Source organism: Melospiza melodia, unplaced genomic scaffold, assembly GCF_035770615.1.
Source record: "Melospiza melodia melodia isolate bMelMel2 unplaced genomic scaffold, bMelMel2.pri scaffold_315, whole genome shotgun sequence".
Classification (NCBI taxonomy): Eukaryota; Metazoa; Chordata; class Aves; order Passeriformes; family Passerellidae; genus Melospiza; species Melospiza melodia.
Genome location: NW_026948633.1, coordinates 58341 through 80382, shown reverse-complemented (window position 1 = coordinate 80382; position 22042 = coordinate 58341). Strand labels below are relative to the sequence as shown.

The window sequence follows — 22042 nt, the reverse complement described above, 5'->3', positions numbered from 1 at the left end:
GGCAGTTCTGAGGCACTTTCAGGGTCAATTTTGGGCTATTTTTGGGGCATTTTAGGACAATTTTGGGGCATTTTTGGGGGCAGTTCTGGGGCAGTTTTAGGGCAGTTCTGAGGCTCCGCCCCCAGCGGGAGGGGGCGGGCAATCCCGCGATCACGTGATGCGGAAGTGGGCAGGGCTTCACGCGCGCCACAGACCCCGCCCCCTTCTACCCACGCCCCGCCCCCTCACCGATGACGCGACCCTCTCCAGGAACCGGCCAATCACAGCGCGCCTCTCGCCTGGCAGCCAATCATCGCTCCCTTCCGGCTCTGGCTCAGCCTGAGGGCGACCAATGGAGAGAGGGGTCAGGCTGGTGCTGGCCAATGAGGAGAGGGGAGGGCGGGGCAAGGCGGGGCCACGCCCCCTGCGGGGCAGAATGGGGAGAAGCGTTGGGAGGGGTTTGGGGGCAATTTGGGGACAATTTGGGGACATTTGGGGACACTGGGGAGGGGCAGGGCCTTCCCCCGCCCCCATCTGTGACGTCATGGCCACGGCTGAGGGAGAATTTCGGGGCCTTCCCGTGACGTCACGGCTGGGGGCGTGGCCAAGGGGAGACCGCGACGCCCACGGGGAGCGGGAAGGGGACGGCGACACTCGGGGACATAACGGGACAGGGTGACAATGAGGGACAGGGTGACATCAGGGACAGGGTGACACTGAGGGACAGGGTACACACAGGATCAGGGTGACACCTGGGGACACACAGGGACAGGGTGACACCAGGGACAGGGTGACACGCATGGGACAGGTGGTGGCACAGAGCCACCCAGACACGGCACCACGCGACCCCAAACATGGGTGACCAGAGTGACCCACAGCCACCAGTGACCCTCAACCAGTGACCAACAGCCAGAGTGACCAACAACCATGAATGACCAACAGCCACATGGTCACCAGTGACCCTGAACTGGTGACCAATAACCAGAATGACCCACAGCCACAGTGACCCACAGCCACAGTGACCCACAGCCAGAGTGACCCACGGCCACAGTGACCCATGGCCACAGTGACCCATGGCCAGAGTGACCCACAGCCACACGGTCACCAGTGACTCACAGCCAGAGTGACCAACAACCATGAATGACCAACAGCCACATGGTCACCAGTGAGCCTGAACCACTGACCAATAACCAGAGTGACCCACGGCCAGAGTGACCCATGGCCATGAGTGACCAACTACCAGAGTGACCAACTACCAGAGTGACCCATGGCCAGAGTGACCCCACAGTCACCAGTGACCAACTACCAGAATGACCAATAATTGCACTGACCCACAAACAGAGTGACCTATGGTCACCAGTGACCCACAGCCAGAGTGACTCAGAGACATGAGTGAACAACAACCAGAGTGACCCACAGCCAGAGTGACCCACAGCCAGAGTAACCAACAACCAGACTGACCCCACAGCCAGAGTGACCACAGCCAGAGTGACCAACAGCCAGACTGACCCACGGCCACAGTGACCCCGGCCAGGCTGCCCCCTGGTCCCGCCCGTGTCCCCACCCCGTCCCCCCCCAATGACCTCGGTCACACACAACCACCGTCCCCCCCACCCCCGACCCCCCCCCACGCCATGCTCACCCCCCCCCAGGTGTCCCCAGGTGTCCCCATATCCCTCACCCCCCCCCCCAGGTGTCCCTCCATGTCACTCACCAACCCCCCCCGGTGTCCCCCTATGGTGTCCCCTCCGTGACCCTCACACCACCCCCCAGGTGTCGCTGGTGTGCCCCCATGTCCCTTCACCTGTCCCCACGTGTGCCCCAGGTGTCCCCCTGGTGTCCCTCATCCCCCCCCGGGTGTCTGCCCGTGTCCCTCAACCCATCCTCGGGGTGCCCCGGGTGTCCCCAGATGTCCCCCCGTGTCCCTCACCCGTCCCTGCGTGTCCCCCCGGGTGTCCCCCCGTGTCCCTCACCCATCCCCGGTGTGCCCCGGGTGTCCCCCCGTGTCCCTCACCCGTCCCCGGTGTGCCCCCGGTGTCCCCCCATGTCCCTCACCCGTCCCTGCGTGTCCCCCCGGGTGTCCCCCCGTGTCCCTCACCGTCCCCGGTGTCCCCCCGTGTCCCTCACCCGTCCCCGGTGTCCCCCGTGTCCCTCACCGTCCCCGGTGTCCCCCCGTGTCCCTCACCCGTGCCCGGTGTGCCCCGCGTGCCGCCGGCCCCGCGTGTGCCGGCCCCGCGTGGTGGCCCCGCGTGGTGACACAGCCCCCCCCCCCCTTCCCCCGTGAGTCACCGGCCCGTGGTGACACGGCCACCCCGCGTGGTGACACCGCCACCCCCCCGTGAGTCACCGACACCCCCCGTGAGTCACCCGGACCCGCGTGGGTGTCCCCGCCCCGCCCCCCGCCGTGACGTCAGCGGATGCCCGTGACGGAGTGGGGGGGAGGGGGAATCCCGGACACGGGAGGGGGGGACACGGGGGGGACACTGGGGGGACGCACGGGATAGGGTGACACAGAGGGGACATCGCGGAGACACTGGGGGGACATTGGGGACACGAGATGGGGGGGACATTGGGGACACGGGGGGACATTGAGGACACGGGATGGACGGACAGAAGGGGGACACTGGGGACATGGGATGGAGGGACATTGGGGACACAGGATGGGGGACATGGAGGGGCATTGGGGGACACAGGATGGAGGGACATGGGGGGGACACGGAGGGGACATTGGGGGACACAGGATGGGGGACATGGGGGGGCACTGGGGACACGGAGGGGACATTGGGGGACACAGGATGGGGGACATGGGGGGGACACGGAGGGGACACTGGGGGACACAGGATGGGGGGACATGGGGGGGGACACTGGGGACACGGAGGGGACATTGGGGGACACAGGATGGGGGACATGGGGGGGGGACACTGGGGACACGGGGGGGACATTGGAGGGACATTGGGACGACATGGTGGCATGGCATGGGGGACGCGGGGGGACATTGGGGGACACAGATGGGACACGGGGGGGACATTGGAGAGTTATTGGGGACATGGGATGGGGAACGTGGGGGGACATTGTGGACATGGCATGGGGGACATGGGGGGGACAATTGGGGGGACACTGGGGACAATGGAGGGGACACGGGTTGGGGGACACACGGGGAACATTGGGGACATGGGATGGAGGGACATGGAAGGGACACTGGGGGGGACATTGGGGAATTATTTGGGACAGGGGATGGGGGGACACGGGGGGACACTGAGGGGACATTGGGGGGAATATGGAAGGGGACATTGGGGACATGGGATGGGGGACACTGGGAGGACATTGGGGACATGAGATAAGGAGGACATGGAGGGGACACAGGGGGGACACTGGGGGACACAGAGGGGACATGTGGGGACATTGGGGACACAGGATTGGGAGCGGGAGGGGACATTGGGGAGTTATTGGGGACACGGGATGGAGAAACACAGGGGGGACATGGAGGGGACACGGGATGGGGGACACAGAGGGGACACGAGGGGGACATTGGGGACATGGGACGGGGGATACAGGGTGGACATTGTGGGGGACACGGGACGGGGATACAGGGTGGACATTGTGGGGGACACGGGACGGGGGGACATGGGGGGACATTGGGGGAAACAGAGTGGGGACAGGACATCGGGGACACCGAGGGACAGGTGGGGAGGACACGGGAGACACACGCGTGGTGACACAGAGAGGGCACTTGGGGACACACCTGGGGACACAAAGAGGGCACTTGGGGACATCGGGGGACACAAGGAGAGCAGGGACAGACATGGGGACACGGGGAGGGCATGCGGGGACACCCAGGGCCACGTGGGGTGACACAGGGGGTGACACGGGGACAGCAGCCACGGGGTGACACGGGGACACGCAGGGTGAGGTGAGGACAGGGGACACCTGGGGACAGGGACAACCGCACCGGGTGACACGGCTGGGACACGCGTGCGACCCCGGGTGACCCCACGTGTGACAATGCACGGTCAGACACGCATGTGTGACACCTGTGTCACTGCTGTCCCCTGTTCTGGGTGGCCCTTGGGTGGCCTCTGTGACACTGGAGTGTCCCTGGGGTGATCCTGTGACACTGGGGTGTCCCTAAGGTGGCCCTGAGGTGTCCCTGTGGCATTGGGGTGGCACTGGGACGGCCCCAGGGTGTCCCTGAGATGTCCCTGTGACACTGGGGTGTCCCCGGGGTGTCCCTGGAGTGTCCCCAGGGTGTCCCTGTGATACTGGGGTGGCACTGGGGTGGCCCTGTGACACTGGAGTGTCCCCGGGGTGTCCCTGGGGTGATCCTGTGACATTGGGGTGCCCCCTGAGGTGTCCCTGTGGCATTGGGGTGGCACTGCGGTGTCCCTGTGACAATGGAGTGACCCTGGGATGGCCCCTGTGACACTGAGGTGGCCCTGGGCTGTCCCCGAGGTGTCCCTGGGGTGTCCCTGTGACATTGGGAGGTCCTGGGGTGTCCCCAGGGTGTCCCTGAAGCGTCTCCAGGGTGTCCCTGTGACACTGGGGTGTCCCCAGGGTGTCCCCAGGGTGTCCCTGTGATATTGGGGTGTCCCTGTGACACTGGGGTGTCCCCAGGGTGTCCCCAGGGTGTCCCTGTGATATTGGGGTGTCCCTGTGACACTGGGGTGTCCCCAGGGTGTCCCCAGGGTGTCCCCTGTGATATTGGGGTGTCCCTGGATCCGGGGAGCCTCGGCGGAGCAGGGACGGTGAGGGACAGGGACAGGGACAGTGACACGCGTGGGAGGGTGGGACAGCAGGGGAGGGGTGTGACAGTGTCTGAGAGAGGTGACACGTGCGTGACACTGTTCTACAGGTGTGACACTGTTCTACAGAGGTGACCCAGGTGTGGCACTGTCCAATAAAGGTGACACGTGTGTAACGCTGTCCTATGGAGCTGACACGTGCAATGTGCGTGTGACACTGTCCTGTGGCTGTGACACAGGTGTGACACTGTCCTGTGGAGGTGACACGGGTGTCATACTGTCCTAGAAAGGTGACACAGGTGTGACACTGTCCTGAGGAGGTGACACGGGTGTGACACTGTCCTGTGGAGGTGACACAGGTGTCATGCTGTCCTAGAAAGGTGACACAGGTGTGACACTGTCCTGAGGAGGTGACACAGGTGTCATGCTGTCCTAGAAAGGTGACACAGGTGTGACACTGCTCTAGATGTGTGCGATGCTGTCCTAGAGAGGTGACACGTGTGTGACACTGCGCTGTGGATGTGACACGGGGGTGACACTGTCCTACAGGTGTGACACGTGTGCGACAAAGGCGTGCACCCCTTGTCACACCTGGTGTCACACACGCACACCTGGTGACACACACACCTGGACAGATGTGACACCGCCACACCTGCTGTCCCACACACCTGGACAAGTGTCACACTGTCACATCTGGTGTCACACACCGTCACACACACACCTAGATGGGTGTGTGACACCGTCACACCCTGTCACACACACACCTGGTGTCACACACACACACCTGGGCAGATGAGTGACGCTGTCCCACACTGTCACACACACACCTGGACAGGTGTGACACTGTCACACACACACCGCCACACCTGGTGTCACACACACCTGACAGGAGGGGGCGTGGCCATGGGGGCGTGGCCATGGGGGGCGGGGCACTCACGTGTCCGAGGGTGGGTCCTGTGTCCGGTGGGGGAGGGGCTACGCTCCAGCCATGGCCTGGGGGGGACACAGAGCCTTACTGGGAGCACTGGGAGCACTGGGACACACACAGAGCCTTACTGGGAGCACTGGGACACACACAGAGCCTTACTGGGAGCACTGGGAGCACTGGGACACACACACAGAGCCTTACTGGGAGCACTGGGACACACACACAGAGCCTTACTGGGAGCACTGGGAGCACTGGGACACACACACAGAGCCTTACTGGGAGCACTGGGAGCACTGGGACACACACACAGAGCCTTACTGGGAGCACTGGGACACACACAGAGCCTTACTGGGAGCACTGGGACACACACACAGAGCTGCACTGGGAGCACTGGGACACACACAGAGCTGCACTGGGAGCACTGGGAGCACTGGGACACACACACAGAGCCTTACTGGGAGCACTGGGACACACACAGAGCTGCACTGGGAGCACTGGGACACACACACAGAGCCTTACTGGGAGCACTGGGAGCACTGGGACACACACACAGAGCCTTACTGGGAGCACTGGGACACACACAGAGCCTTACTGGGAGCACTGGGACACACACACAGAGCCTTACTGGGAGCACTGGGAGCACTGGGACACACACACAGAGCCTTACTGGGAGCACTGGGACACACACACAGAGCCTTACTGGGAGCACTGGGAGCACTGGACACACACACAGAGCCTTACTGGGAGCACTGGGAGCACTGGGACACACACACAGAGCCTTACTGGGAGCACTGGGACACACACAGAGCCTTACTGGGAGCACTGGGACACACACACAGAGCCTTACTGGGAGCACTGGGACACACACACAGAGCCTTACTGGGAGCACTGGGACACACACAGAGCCTTACTGGGAGCACTGGGACACACACAGAGCCTTACTGGGAGCACTGGGACACACACACAGAGCCTTACTGGGAGCACTGGGACACACACACAGAGCCTTACTGGAGCACTGGGACACACACAGAGCCATACTGGGAGCACTGGAGCACTGGGACACACACAGAGCCTTACTGGAGCACTGGAGCACTGGGACACACACAGAGCCTTACTGGGAGCACTGGGACACACACACAGAGCCTTACTGGGAGCACTGGGACACACACAGAGCTGCACTGGGAGCAACTGGGACACACACAGAGCTGCACTGGGAGCACTGGGAGCACTGGGACACACACACAGAGCCTTACTGGGAGCACTGGGACACACACACAGAGCCTTACTGGGAGCACTGGGACACACACACAGAGCCTTACTGGGAGCACTGGGACACACACAGAGCTGCACTGGGAGCACTGGGACACACACACAGAGCCTTACTGGGAGCACTGGGAGCACTGGACACACACACAGAGCCTTACTGGGAGCACTGGGACACACACACAGAGCCTTACTGGGAGCACTGGGACACACACACAGAGCCTTACTGGGAGCACTGGGACACACACACAGAGCCTTACTGGAGCACTGGGACACACACACAGAGCCTTACTGGGAGCACTGGACACACACACAGAGCTGCACTGGGAGCACTGGGAGCACTGGGACACACACAGAGCCTTACTGGGAGCACTGGGACACACACAGAGCCTTACTGGGAGCACTGGGAGCACTGGGACACACACACAGAGCTGCACTGGGAGCACTGGGACACACACAGAGCCTTACTGGGAGCACTGGGACAACACACAGAGCCTTACTGGGAGCACTGGGACACACACAGAGCCTTACTGGGAGCACTGGGACACACACAGAGCCTTACTGGGAGCACTGGACACACACAGAGCCTTACTGGGAGCACTGGGAACACTGGGACACTCCTGCCCCTTCCCAGAGCCTTACTGGGACCAGTATGGCCCAGGGGGCTGCTCCCAGTATGAGCAGCACCAGTGTTCCCAGTATCCCCAGTATGACCAGTACCAGTGCTCCCAGTATCCCCAGTGCTCCCAGTATGACCAGTACCAGTGCTCCCAGTAACCCCAGTATGAACGCCTCCATTCCCAGTGCTCCCAGTATGACCGGTACTGCTGTTCCCAGTATCTCCCAGTATAACCAGTACTGCTGTTCCCAGTATCCCCAGTGCTCCCAGTATCCCCAGTATGGACACCTCCATTCCCAGTGCTCCCAGTATGACCAGTACTGCTGTTCCCAGTATCTCCCAGTACAGCCGCCTCCATCCCCAGTACTCCCAGTATCTCACACTCTTGGCTCCAGTAACCATACTCAGCTCCCAGTATAACCAGTAGTGGTCATTCGCTACTCCAGTAACACCAGTAACTGGCAATCCCAACTCCCAGTAACACCAGTAACTGTCATTCCCAGCAACACCAGTAACAGGCATTCCCAGCTCCCAGTAACACCAGTAACAGGCATTCCCAGCTCCCAGTAACACCAGTAACAGGCATTCCCAGCTCCCAGTAACACCAGTAACAGGCAATCCCAGCTCCCAGTAACACCAGTAACAGGCAATCCCAGCTCCCAGTAACACCAGTAACAGGCAATCCAGCTCCCACCAAGATCTGCAATTCCCAGTGCTCCCAGTACAGATTCACACAGCGCTCCCAGTACACAAACACCTGCTGGGCCAACTCCCAGTGCTCCCAGTACAGCCCTTACTCCATTCCCAGTAATCCCAGTGCTCCCAGTACAGCCCTTACCCTGTTCCCAGTGCTCCCAGTGCAGCCTTCACCCTTGTCCCCAGCTCCAGTGCTCCCAGTACAGCCCTAAACCCACTCCCAGTGCTCCCAGTACAGCCCTTATCCTGTTCCCAGTCCCCCCAGTACAACCTTCACCCTTGTTCCTGGCTCCCAGTCCCTCCCAGTGCTCCCAGTACAACCCCTATCCCGTTCCCAGTGCTCCCAGTACAGCCTTTACTCTGTTCCCAGTGCTCCCAGTCCCTCCAGTACAGCCCTAAACCCATTCCCAGTGCTCCCAGTGCAGCCTTCACCCTTGTCCCCAGCTCCAGTGCTCCCAGTCCCTCCCAGTGCTCCCAGTACAGCCTTAAACCCACTCCCAGTGCTCCCAGTACAACTCCTACCCTGTTCCCAGTGCAGCCTTCACCCTTGCCCCATGCTCCCAGTCCCTCCCAGTGCTCCCAATACAATCCTAAACCCACTCCCAGTGCTCCCAGTACAGCCCTTACTCTGTTCCCAGTGCTCCCAGTCCAACCTTCACCCTTGCCCCGTGCTCCCAGTCCCTCCCAGTGCTCCCAGTACAGCCCTTACCCTGCTCCCAGTCCCTCCCAGTACAGCCCTTACCCTGCTCCCAGTCCCTCCCAGTACAGCCCTTATCCTGCTCCCAGTGCTCCCAGTCCCTCCCAGTACAGCCCCTTACCCCGCTCCCAGTGCTCCCAGTCCAACCTTCACCCTTGCCCTGCGCTCCCAGTCCCTCCCAGTACAGCCCTTACCCTGCTCCCAGTGCTCCCAGTCCCTCCCAGTACAGCCTTACCCCATTCCCAGTGCTCCCAGTCCAACCTTCACCCTTGCCCCGCGCTCCCAGTCCCTCCCAGTGCTCCCAGTCCCTCCCAGTGCCCCACACCCGCCTTATCAGGAGGCCGCGCCCAGCCCGGCCCGGGGCGCCCTGATGGAGGGGGGGGGGGGGCAGGTGTGTTTGGGGGGGTCCCAGGTGCATTTTGGGGGTCCCTGACACGTTTAGGGGGTCTCAGGTGCAATTCTGGGGGTCCCAGGTGCATTTAGGGGGGTCCCAAGTGCGGTTTTGGGGGGGTTTCCGGTGTCTTTTGGGGTTCCCCAATACATTTTGGGGGGTCCCAGGTGTATTTGGGGGAGGATTTCAGGTGAGTTTGGGGCTCCCAGGTGCATTTTGGGGTCCCAGGGGCTTTTGAGGGGATCCCAGGTGCCTTTTGGGGTTCCCCAATATATTTTGGGGGTTCCAGGTGTATTTGGAGAAGGTTTCAGGTGAGTTTTGAGGTCCCAGGTGCACTTTGGGGGTTCCAGGTGTGTTTGGGGGTCCCAGGTGCATTTTGGGGGGCTCAGGAGGGGGCTACACCCCAATAAAGCTGCAAAGCCTGACCCCCCCCCCCTTTCTGAGCCCCCCAAAGTACAACCTGACCCCCCCCAGACACCCCAAAACCTCCCTAAAAACACCTCAAACCCCCCCACACCCCCCAAAATCCCCAAATCCCTCGCTGAGACCCCCCAAAACCCCCCCAGACCCCTCAGCACCCCCAAATCCTCTCCTGACACCCCCAAACCTCCCAGAGCCCCCCAAAATCCCCCCTTGACACCTCAACCCCTCCCCTGAACCCCAAAACTTTCCTGTGGCCCCCCCCCCCCCAAAATAAACAAGAGGGACACCGCCAAAACAGGGAAACTGAGGCACAGAGGGGTTGGGGTCACTAAAGGTGCCCCCCCAAAGTTGTGCTGGCCCTTTAAGACCCCAAACTCCCCCAAATTCACCCCAAAATCCCCCCCTGAATTCATTTGGGGGGGGGCAGGGTTTCACCCCAAGTGACCCCCCCCAAAATCCACACATGGCGGGGGAGTCAGAGCCCCCCAATTAGCTCAGCCCAGACACCCCCAAATCAATTTGGGGAGGGGCAGAACCCCCCCCTCAATTTTTCATATTTACCTCAGCTTTATCCCCTCCCCAAATCTGGACCCTCCCCCCCAAAATCCAAACTCACAAATTTTAATTTAAATTTGCCCGCCACCCCCCCCCTTATCTCACACCTGGGCCCCCCCAAATTCACCTCAGCCCTGACCCCCCCCCCCAAATCCCAAATTTACCCCCCCCCATTATTTCAGCTTTGCCCCCCTCTTTTACCTCAGGTTTGAACCCCCCAAGTCGCAAAAACCCCAAAATTTAATTGGTCCCCCAATTCACTCCTCCAGGTGTGACCCCCCCCATTTCACCTCAATGTGACCCCCCCAAATCACCCCAAAAGAGCCAGAACCCCCCCAAATCACCTCCACCCCCATTTCACCTCAGTTTCCTCTCAAAAACCCCAATTTCACCTCATATTTGACCCCCACAAAATACCCCAATTTCACCTCAATCTGACCCCCCCAAAAAGCCAGGACCCCCCCCCAAATTCACCTCAATTTTCTCCTGACTCCCTCCAGGTGAGACCCCCGCCCCCCATTTCACCTGAATTCTCCCCAAACCCCTCAAAAACCCCAATTTCACCTCACATCTGACCCCCCCCATTTCACCTCAACTTCCCCTCCCCTAAACCCAAACCTCTTTAATTTTACCCAGATTTTACCTGCCCACCTCAAACCCCCCCCAATTTACCCCCCCTTAACCCAGACCCCTCCTCAAATCCCCCTCAGCCAGACCCCCCCAAACTTCCCCTCAGGTTTGAAGGCCCCTCACAAAATCCCCTGAATTCACCCCAATGCTGACACCCCCCCCTCAATTCACCCCAACCAGGCCGGACCCCCCCCCATTTCCCCTCAGTTTTCCCCCCACACCCCTCAATTTTCTCAATTTCCCCTCAGTTTCCCTTCACGCACCTCAAAGCCCCCCAAATTCCCCTCAGGTTTGACGCCCCCTCCCCAAAATCGCCTCAATTCACCCCAACCAGGCCTGACCCCCCGAAATCACCTCAGCCGTGCTCCCCCCTCCCCATTTCCCCTCAGTTTTCTCCCCACACCTCTCATTTTCTCAATTTCCCCTCAGTTTCCCCCTCACGCACCTCAAACCCCCCAAATTCCCCCTCAGGTTTGATGCCCCCTCCCCAAAACCCCCTCAGTTCACCCCAAACAAGCCGGACCCCCCCAATTCCCCTCAGTTCCCCCCCCCCTACCCCGCACCCCTCAATTTTCTCAGTTTCCCCTCAGTTTCCCCCTCACGCACCTCATACCCCCCCAAATCCCCCTCAGTTCTCCCCCCTCACCCCGCACCCCTCACCCCCACCCCAGCCCCCCCCATTTCCCTCAGCCCACCCCCAAATTCCCCCTCAGAGCCCCCCCTCGGCCCAGCCCCCCCATTCCCCTCACGCCAACCCCCCCCAATTTCCCTCACACTCCCCCCCCCACCCCAGACCCCTCATTCCCCCTCACCTCCCCCCCACCCCCCTCACCTGACACCCCCTCCCCACCCCCCCCACGCCCCTCAGCCCCCTCCCCACCGCCCTCACCCCTCACACACACACACCCCCCCCTTCCCTTCCCCTCAGGCCGCGGCCCGGCCGCCCCGGCCGCGCTGCCCCCGCCGCTCGTCCCTCAGCGGTACCTGCGGCGCTGCCGGTGCCGGTGTGTCCGTGGGGTGCCGGCGGGGTCCCGGCGGGTGCCGGGTGCGGGAGGGTCCCGGGGCTCCCGGGGGTCCCGGCCCGGCCCCGGCGCTGCGGCGGCTCCGCGGCTCCGGCCTCGCTCAAACAAAGGACCCGAGAGCCGCGCGCCCCGCCCGCCCCGGACACGCCCCCGGGCACGCCCACAGGGGGGAGATGGGCACGCCCCCACCGCCGCGACACGCCCACCGAGGAGGGACCGCCCTCCGAGCCGCCGGGACACGCCCACAAAGGGGATGAGGGAGCGCTGGCCACGCCTACGGAGGGAGGGCGCGCGCGAGGCACGCCCATATATGGAGAGGGCACGCCCACCGCGCGCCACGCCCCGCAGAGGGGCACGCCCACTCCGCTGCGAGGCCACGCCACCGCGGCGGCGGCTGGGGGAGACTGGGAGGGACTGGGGGGAACTGGGAGGGACTGAGAGAGACTGGGGGGGACTGGGACGGCCTGGGGTGACTGAGAGGGACTGGGGGGGGTCTGAGATGTCGTGGGAGGTGGCGGGGCTGGGCTGCTATAGGACTGGAATCAGACTGGGATGGACTGGCACAGAACTGGGATGAACTGGGATGGACTGGAATAGGATGAGATAACAGTGACGGGCGCTGGGACCAGTATAGAACCATACCGGGAAGTACTGGGCCCAGTCTAGTGTGATGGAGGGTCTGGGGACTGTCACTGGACTAGTACAGGGTGGCATTGGGAGGCACTGGAATCAGTATAAGCTGGTACTGAGACCAGTACAGAGCGACACTGGGACTGGGAGGCACTGGGACCAGTACAGGATGGCACTGGACAAACTGGGCCCAGTATAAGCTGGTACTGGGAGGCACTGGGCCCAGTACACAGCGACACTGGGACTGGGAGCGCACTGGGACCAGTATGAGGCGGTGCTGGGACCAGTACAGAAGGATACTGGGACTGGGAGGCACTGGGACCAGTATAAGCTGGCACTGGGACCAGTATAAACGGGCACTGGGACTGGAATCGCACTGGGACCAGCAGGGGGCGCCCTGGCACCCCAGGGGCGGGGCCACCCTGGGGACACCACGCTCCAGCCAATGGCAGAACCGCCTTCCCAACGCCGACCAATCAGGGCGCGGAAGCTCCGCCAAGCCCCGCCCCGCGCTCCCCCCTCCCCTCGGGCAGCGCGCGGGACCGCACGTGCCCAGTGGGGGCGTGCCTCCGCCGGGCTTGGCCGCGCCCCCTCGGCCTCGCCCCGCCCCCGGGAGGCTCCGGCTGGGTGGGGGAGGGGCGCGGGGTGGGGGAGGGGCCGAATTTAACCCCGAGGTGCCCGGGGAGAGGGAGGGGCGGGGCTGGCACGCGCGTGTGCAAGGGGGGAGGGGCTCTTGGGGGGGGGGATCTGCAGACCCCTCCCACCACCCCCACCCTCGTGCCCGGCCCTTGCACGGGGAAAATTGGGGTTTAAATGGGGAAATTCGGGGTTTAAATGGGGAAATTTCGGGGTTGTGTGGGGAAATTTGGGATTTAAATGGGAAAATTTGGGATTTGGACGAGGAAATTCGGGGTTTGGATGGGGACATTTGGGGTTTGGATGAGGAAATTTGGAATTGAGGAAATTTGGGGTTTTCACGGGGAAATTTGGGGTTTAAATGAGGATATTTGGGATTTGGATGAGGAAATTTGGAGTTCGTGTGAGGAAATAGGATTTGTGTGGGGAAATTTGGGGTTTAAATGCGGAATTTTGGGATTTTGGGGGGAGAAATTCGGGATTTACACGGGGGATCACGTGACCCCTTGCACGAGGACCCCCGGCCTCCCCCTCGGGGTCACGTGACCCCCGCCCGCCCCTCAGCAACAACGGCCGAGCCGCGCTCTGATTGGCCAGCTCCGCCGTGACGTCACGGCAGGGCGCGCCGGGCCCGTTGCCATGGCAACAGCGGAGCTGAGGGGAGGGGGGAGGTGGAGGCCTTGGAAAGGGAAATTTGGACCCAAAACCGAATTAAAATGACCCAAAAATTACGGCTGGAGACCACAAAGGGCTCTAAAAATGCAGAATTTGGGCCCAAAGTTGAAGATTTTACACTAAAATTGCTGCATGTGCACCTAAATGCAAAATTTTAGGCCTAAAATTGGGATTTACACTCCAAAAATGAGATTTTTGGTCCAAAAACTGCAAGTTTGGCCTTGAAATTAATCATTTCGTCCACCCGAAAAGGGGGTGGGTCCAAAAGAGAAGTTTTGGTCCCAAAAATATGTTTGGTCCTAAAAATGTGGGACAAGGCTCTAAAAATGAGGTTTTCTACTCCTAAAAAAACAGGAATTGGCATTTAAATGAAGACTTGCAATCCAAAAAATAAGATTTTTGTCCAAAAATGAGGGTTTGTCCTTAAAATAGGGTGTAAAAATGTGTGGTTTTAACTTTAGGAGAGGGATTGGAGCCTAAACTTGAGAATTTGGACCCAATAGTGAAGGTTTAGACCCTGAAATGAAAATTTTGGCACAAAAAATGGGGTTTGAGACATTAAAAATTCAATTTTTGTACCCACAAAAATGTTTAAACCCTCCTCAAAATCTTAAAAATGAAGCGTTTGGCCCAAAAATTTGGGCTTGAAGCCTAAAACTGTGGATTTCCACCCTGAAAATGAAATTTTGGACGCAAAAATGTAATTTTGGGTCTTAAAAAGGAAGGATTTTGGCCCTAAAAATGATGTTTGTGAGCCCAAAATTGGATTTTTTATGTCCAAAAAAGGGGTTAAACCCTAAAAGTGGAGGTTTGCTTGTAAAAAGTGGATTTCCCTCCAAAATGAGGGAAATTGCAGCTTTAGACCTTAAATTAATAATTGTGGTCCTAGAAATGTGGATTTGGAATGAGGTTTTGAGCACTAAAAATTCAAATTTTAATTTAAAAAATTTGAGAATTTGGGCCAGAAAAAGAATCTTTTATATGTAAAAGGAAATTTGGATCTTTAAAGATGTTTTGGATGCAGGAATTTGGGGATTCATGTCCAAAGTGAGGCCTTAGTTTTTAGAATTATTAGTTGGGAATAAAATGAAGGATTGGACCTTAAAAATGAAGGTTTAGGTTGGTAAAGAGAGGATTTTGATGCTAAAAATTATCTTTTTTACATTAAAAAATTATTTCAGACCCTAAAAGTGATGATTTGGGTTGAAGACAGGGGTTGGGTAAAAATTTTTGTTTTCTTCCTCAAAACTGAGGGATTTGGCCTCAAAAGCACGAGGCTGGAAAGGGAAAATTTTGGGGTTTGGGTGAAAAAATAAAGATTTGGGGCCTCAAGTGACACAGGTGACACCGGACAGGTGGGACACGCCCCCCCAGGTGACCCCGCCCCTTTCCAGTCCCTTCCCCACCACCAGAGGGCGCAAAAACCTCCCCAAGCCCCGCCCACCCTGTTTGATTGACAGGAAAGGGGCAGAGCCAATTGCACAAAACTGTCTAATCAGCAGTGGGCACACAGTCAGGCCACACCCCCGGTGTGACGTCACACAGGAAGCCCCGCCTCTTCATCACTATGACATCAGCTCTGGATCATCAGCTTGGTGGCGGCCATGTTGCTGGGATGGGAATGCCCGCCCCCTTTCCCCATGGAGATGTGGCCTAAGAGACCCCACCTTTTTCTGTGGGCGGGGCTTCATCATTGCCAATGGGGGGACAGAATCATCAAGCCCCGCCTCTTTCACAGGGGTGACGCCTCAAAGCTGCTCAAGCTCCGCCTCCCCGGGTGAAGCCACGCCCATATTTGGTTGACCACGCCCCTAGGCCGCACCATACGCGTGTTAAGCCACGCCCCTTTGGTGAGCATGCCTCATTCAGGCCACGCCTCCTTGTTAAGCCCCACCCTCACACCTGGGGGTTCATTTTGGGGCAAATTCTTCCCTTTTTGGGTCCTTCATTCCCCTTTTCCCCAAGAGGGCGGAGCTTCAGGAAGGGGCGTGTCCTTCATTTTTGTGGGCGGGGCCTCCCCAATTTTGGTCTTCCGCCCCTCCCCCACCCCCTCACACCTTGTAATAGGCGGGGGGCGGGGCCGCGGGGGGGAGGGGCAGCTCGCGCAGTGGATGGGCGGGGCCTGTCCCGTGTGGGCGTGGCCTGGCGGGCCCCGCCCCTCCCCGCGGGGTTTTCGGGGCTCTCCGGGGGCGGCGCCGCCACCAGAGCGCCCCCCCCGCCCCCCCCAGCAGCGCCAGCAGCGCGGCCCCGCCCCCCGCCGCCCCCAGCACCGCCCCCTCCCGCGCGGGGGGCGGGCCCGGCCCGGGCGGGCTCGTCTGATTGGCTGGACCTGAAAAAGGGGAGGAGTCAGGGGCGGGCTTTATGTGAGCAAAGCCCCGCCCCCTGCTCCGCCCCCTCACACCTTTACCTGTGTCCGGGTCGGCGGAGGCTCCGCCCCGGGGCCTGTGGGGGAGGGGAGGGAGGGTGAGAGGGGGGCGTGGCTTAGGGGGAGGGGCGGGGCGGGGCGGGGGCGGGGCCACACTCACGCTGTCCCACGCGCAGGGTGACGCGCATGGCCCGCGTCAGGCACGCCCCGCCCTGGCCGTTCTCCAGCCCCTCGGGGGTCCCGTCCGACGTGGCTGAAATGGGGGAGGGGGTTGGTGACGTCATCGGTGATGTCATCACACTTGCCATAAAACACCCCCTTCCACGGTCATTCCCTTCCCTTGATGTCATCGCTCATTCTGATGATGTCACACACCATGATGTTATGCCCACTCTGATGACATCACGGCCTGGTACATGGATGATATCACAGTGGTAGCAATTACGTCATCATGACATCATCCCTGCCCTTCCACTGTCACCTCCCAAATGGCATCCCGCCATTGACATCACTCCTCTCTGACGACATCACATCCTAATGACATCATGCCCAATGACATCACACCCCAATGACATCATAGCCCGATGACGTCGTATCCAATGACATCACAACCAATCACGTCACTGGGACCTCCCAATAGCAAAAGAGCCCCAAGACCCTCCCCAAAGCCCCCCCTACAGCTGCCCCCTCCCCTCCACCCCCTCCCTGATGACATCACCACTCCTCACTATGACATCACCACCCCGATGACATCACCAGCACACCCTAAACACAACCCAACCCCTCCTCCAACACCTCCCTCCCCTCCTTTTCTCCAATGACCCCACCCACATTTCAAATGACATCACAACCTCCTGTCAATGACATCACCACCCCCTCCAGCAATGACATCACCACCCCTTGCTATGACATCACCACCCTGATGACATCACCAGCACACCCTAAACACAACCAAACACCCCCGTCCCCTCCACTTGTTCCCAATGACATCACCAACCCGTGGATGACATCACCACCCCCCCCCCACGATGCCACCACCCCCGGTGATGACGTCACGGCTCACTGATGATGTAATAGTCGTGCTGCCGGCGGAACTCGTGTCCCCAGAGGTTGGGGCTGAACTCCTGGAATTTGATGGTGAAGCGCACGTCGCGCTGGGGGCGGTCGCAGGTGAGCAGCAGCGTGGGGGCGGGGCCGGGGGGGGCGGGGCCGGGCGGCGCCTGCACCTGGCAGCGCCGCGCCTGCGCCCCCCCCACCAGGTACAGCTTGTAGTACTCGTAGCCCGCCCCCCCCGGCACACCAGGTCCAGGCGGTCACCGATCTGCGGGTACAGCACGTAGCCACCGTCGTCCTGGAACCTGCGGGGACATGGGGACACTGCGTGTGACATTGTGTGTGACACTGTGACACTGTGTGTGACACTGTGACATTCTGTCTGTGACACTGTGTGTGACATCCTGTGTGTGTGACACTGCCCCCCCCGGGCACACCCGGTCACCGATCTGCGGGTACAGCACGTAGCCACCGTCGTCCTGGAACCTGCGGGGACATGGGGACACTGTGTGTGACACTGTGACACTGTGCAATATCCTGTGTGTGACACTGTGCGTGTGACACTGTGCGTGTGACATCCTGTGTGTGTGACACTGCCCCCTGGGCAAACCAGGTGACATGGGGACACTGTGTGTGACACTGTGACACTGTGACAGTGCGCAATATCCTGTGTGTGACACTGTGCGTGTGACATCCTGTGTGTGTGACATCCTGTGTGTGACATTGTGTGACATCCTGTGGGTGTGACACTGTGACAGTGTGCGTGTGACATCCTGTGTGTGTGACACTGCCCCTCGGGCACACCAGGTACAGGCGGTCACCGATCTGCGGGTACAGCACGTAACCACCGTCGTCCTGGAACCTGCGGGGACAGTGTGACGATGTGTGACATTGTGTGTGACACTGTGACAGTGTGACATTCTGTCTGTGACACTGTGTGTGACATCCTGTGTGTGTGACACTGCCCCCCCGGGCACACCAAGTACAGGCGGTCACCGATCTGAGGGTACAGGACGTAACCACCGGCATCCAGAAACCTGCAGGGACAGTGTGACAATGTGTGACATTGTGTGTGACAATGTGTGACATCGTGTATGTGTGATACTGTCTGTGTGTGACACTGTGTGTGTGACACTGCCCCCCCCGGGCACACCAGGTACAGGCGGTCACCGATCTGCGGGTACAGCACAAAGCCACCATCGTCCTGGAACCTGCGGGGACAATGTGTGACACTGTGTGTGTGACACTGTGTGTGTGACACTGTCACAGTCACGGTGACACAGCAGAGGTGACACCAGGTGACACACTGTATGTGTGACACAGTGACAGGTGTGACACAGCAGGGACCTGTGACACTGCCACCATGAGGGTGACACTGTGAGGGTGACACAGTGACAGGTGTGACATTGCCGAGGGGGTGACACCGTGATGGTGACACCGTGGAGGTGACACTGTGTGACACCACAGGAGGGTAACACTCTCATCAGGCGTGGTGACATGGTGACGATGCCGGGTGTGTGTGACACTCCGTGTGTGTGACACGGTGACACCCCCGCCAGGTGTGTGTGACACGGTGACACCCCCTATCAGGCGCCCCCGCAGCGCTGGGAGGGGGTTGGCAGCCATTGTTGTCACCATGGCAACGGCGCCGCCGCCCCTCCCCCACCTGCTCTGTGGGGGGCCTGGGGGGGGGGGGGAGGGGACACAGCAGGGGGGACCCGGGGCCGGGGGCACCCGAGGGGGACAGAGGGGGGGATGGGGATGTCACCACGTCACTGTCACCGTGCCACTGTCACCGTGGGACTGTCACCATGTGGTTGTCACCGTGACACACACACGGAGGGGCACCTGGCGTCACCTCCCCGTGATGGTGTCACCCTCTTGTGTCAGTGCCACCTGTGCCCCAGCTGTGTCACACCTGCTCAGTGTGTAACAGGTGTGGTGACACCTGCGCTGGCAGTGTCCCCGTCACACTGTCTGCGTCGTAACGATGTCACACGCGTGGTCATGGTGACGGCCACGGTGTCACGGTGCCACTCACATTGTCACACTCAGGGTGTCACACTCAGCTACAGCACCAGGTGTCACTCACGGTGTCACACAGATGATGTCACCCGCAGCCTGTTGTGTCCCCCTCGGTGTCACCCACACAGTGTCACCCCCCATATCCCATCCCCGTCTCTCGGGGTCACCTGGAAGGGGGTGACAACATCCCCAAGGCCCCCCCCGACCTGCCCCCCCTTTCCTCTCCACCTTTTCAGACCCCCAAGCCCCCTCAAGACCCCCCCAAATCCTCTCAAGCCCCTCCCACCCCCATCAACACCCCCCAATCCCCCCCAGACACCCCAAAAACGCCCAATTCCCGCAGGCCCCCCGGTTCCTCAAGACCCCCCCAGTACACCACAACCCCTTGGACCCCCCAGTTCCCTCAGATCCCCCCAATATCCCAAAGAACCCTCAGACTCCCCAATCCCCCCATGCCCCCCAACCCCTCGGACCCCCGAATCCTTCAGATCCCCCCCAATATCCCAAATATCCCCCAGACCCCCCAATTCCATCAAAACTCCCCAAACCCCTCAAAGCCTCGGTACTCCCCAAACTCCTCAATCCCCCCCCCCCAGACCCCTCAATTCCCCCGGTGCCCCCCAACCCTTCGGACCCCCAAATTCCCCAATTCCCTCAGACCCCCCCTTACATCCTGAAGACCCCTCAGACCCCCCAATCCTCCCCAACCCCTCAATTTCCCCCGGTACCCCCAAACCCCTTCAATTCCCCCCAAACCCTTCAATCCCCGGTGCCCCCCAACATCCTCAGACCTCCTCAATCCCCCCCAGTGCCCCCCAACCCCTCAATTCCCCCCAAACCCCTCAATTTCCCCCAGTGCCCCCCAGACCCCTCAATCCCCCCAACCTCTCAATGCCCCCGGTGCCCCCCAACACCCTCAGACCCCCCCAATGCCCCCCCCCCAGACCCCTCAATCCCTCCGGTGCCCCAAAACTCTCAACATCCCCCCCCAGACCCCCCAATCCCCCCGCGCTCCCCCGCTCTCACCGCCTGTTCCCGGTGTGCCACACCACCGGCTCCAGGCTGAGCCCCGCGGCCCCCGCGCCCAGCACGGCCACGAGCAGCGCGGCCGCGCGCCCCGCCATCGCCCCCCGCCCCCGGCGGCCGCGACCCCCGCGGGACCCCCCGGGAGCCGCCGCCGGACTCGAACCCGGGACCCCCCGGAGCCGCCCCCGGACTCGAACCCGGGACCCCGCGGGGCCGCCCCGGCTGCGACCGCGCCGGGGGAGGGGCGGGGCCTCAAAGGGGGCGTGGTTTGGGAGTGAAAGGCGTGGTTTAGAGAAGGGGAGGGGCCTCGCGGGTGGGCGTGGCGGCGTAGTGGAGTGGATGGGTGGGGTTGGTAAAGGGGCGTGGTCACAGATGGGTGTGGTTGCTATTAGGGAGACATGGGGGCCTGAAAAGGTGGGCGTGGTTTGAATATTTAAAAGGCGTTGCTTCGGGGATGGGGGTGTGTGTTTGGGGGCGTGGCTAGTGCAATTAGCATGGGCGGGCACTTAAAATGGGGTGTGGTCTTTCGGAAGGGGTGTGGCCAATAGTTAATGTGGCCACACCAACACATCTGACCATGTTGTGGGTGTGGCCACGTGGATGGGCGTGGCCTCAAGGCGGGGGCGTGGCCAGCAGCGCCACACAGATTTCCATGGCAACACCACAACCGCACCGTTGCCATGGTGACAGTGAAGCTGCTTAGGAACAGGCTCCTCCCCTTTGTGGGGGGGGGTCTCTTAAAGGGGAAACGCTAGAATTGCAGGGTGGGGACCACCGTGGGGGTGGGGAAGATTTGGGGCATCTGGCGGGGAGGGTGGGGCAGGTCTGGCCACGCCCCCACCCGTGACAGCCACAGGGGTGACAGAGGGTGACAGTCACAACGGCTTTAGTACAACCGAGGCCTGGGGGGGTCATTTGGGGTCACCAGGGGTCTGTCACCCTCCAGGGGTCTCAAGGTGACAGTTCTGGTCCCCAAAGGTGACAGTCACTGTCCCTGGGGTGGGTGACAATCTCCAGTCCAAGTGTCCCCAAGGAGGTGACAGTCAGTGGTCACAGTGTCCCGGGGAGGTGACAGTCTCCAGTCCCACTGTCCCCCAGGGAGGTGACACTCAGTGTCCCCCAGGGAGGTGACAATCTCAGGCCCCAATGTCCCCAAGGGGGTGACAATGGCTGGTCCAGGTGTCCCCAAGGAGGTCAAATGTCACCAAGGAGGTGACATTGGACGTTCTCGGGGAGGTGACAATGACCTCCCGGTGTCCACAGAGAGGTGACAATCGGTGGATCCAGGGATGTGACAATCAGTGTCCCCGCTGAGGCGACAATCTCCAGTCCCCGTGTCCCCAGAGAGGTGACAATCGGTGTCCCCAGGTAGGTGACAATGGTCGGTCCCGCTGTCCCCGTGGGTGTCCCCAGGGGTGTCCCCGTTGGTGTCCTCGTGTCCCCACCACCAGAGCTGCAGCCGGATGTCCCCACCCGGCGCCGGTGTCCCCTCGCTGTCCCCGTCGCTGTCACCGCCGCTGTCCCACGGCGCCGGGAACAGGCGCTGGCCCGAGGCCGTGGCCAGGAGCGGCAGCGCGGGTGCAGGCTGGGAATGGGGGAAAATTTGGGGGATTTGCGGTGAAAATTTGGGGATTTGCGGTGGAAGTTCAAGAAAGAAATTTGGAGGAGTTTGGGATGGAAATTTGGAGGA

At 60.8% G+C, this 22042-nt stretch overlaps 1 protein-coding gene and 1 long non-coding RNA gene across 3 annotated transcripts; both read right to left on the bottom strand.

Moving 5' to 3' along the window:
- Nucleotides 1-225: 225 nt before the first annotated feature.
- On the bottom strand, nucleotides 226-11959 carry LOC134434060 (uncharacterized). 2 transcript variants are annotated; one of them, XR_010031799.1, is made up of 3 exons: nucleotides 11905-11959; nucleotides 5656-5711; nucleotides 226-318 (listed from the first exon to the last, which is right to left on the bottom strand). It is a non-coding gene; the product is annotated as an uncharacterized LOC134434060 (long non-coding RNA). The 2 variants fall into 2 exon arrangements; XR_010031798.1 differs by lacking the exon at nucleotides 11905-11959 and adding an exon at nucleotides 9157-9217.
- A 257-nt stretch (nucleotides 11960-12216) lies between these two features.
- On the bottom strand, nucleotides 12217-18972 carry LOC134434058 (uncharacterized). The gene is made up of 6 exons (XM_063182754.1): nucleotides 17747-18972; nucleotides 17312-17544; nucleotides 16409-16501; nucleotides 16291-16325; nucleotides 13695-13862; nucleotides 12217-12336 (listed from the first exon to the last, which is right to left on the bottom strand). Exons 1-6 carry the CDS (start codon nucleotides 18499-18501, stop codon nucleotides 12217-12219), a joined length of 1404 nt encoding a protein of 467 aa, XP_063038824.1. The 5' UTR covers nucleotides 18502-18972.
- Nucleotides 18973-22042: the final 3070 nt, after the last annotated feature.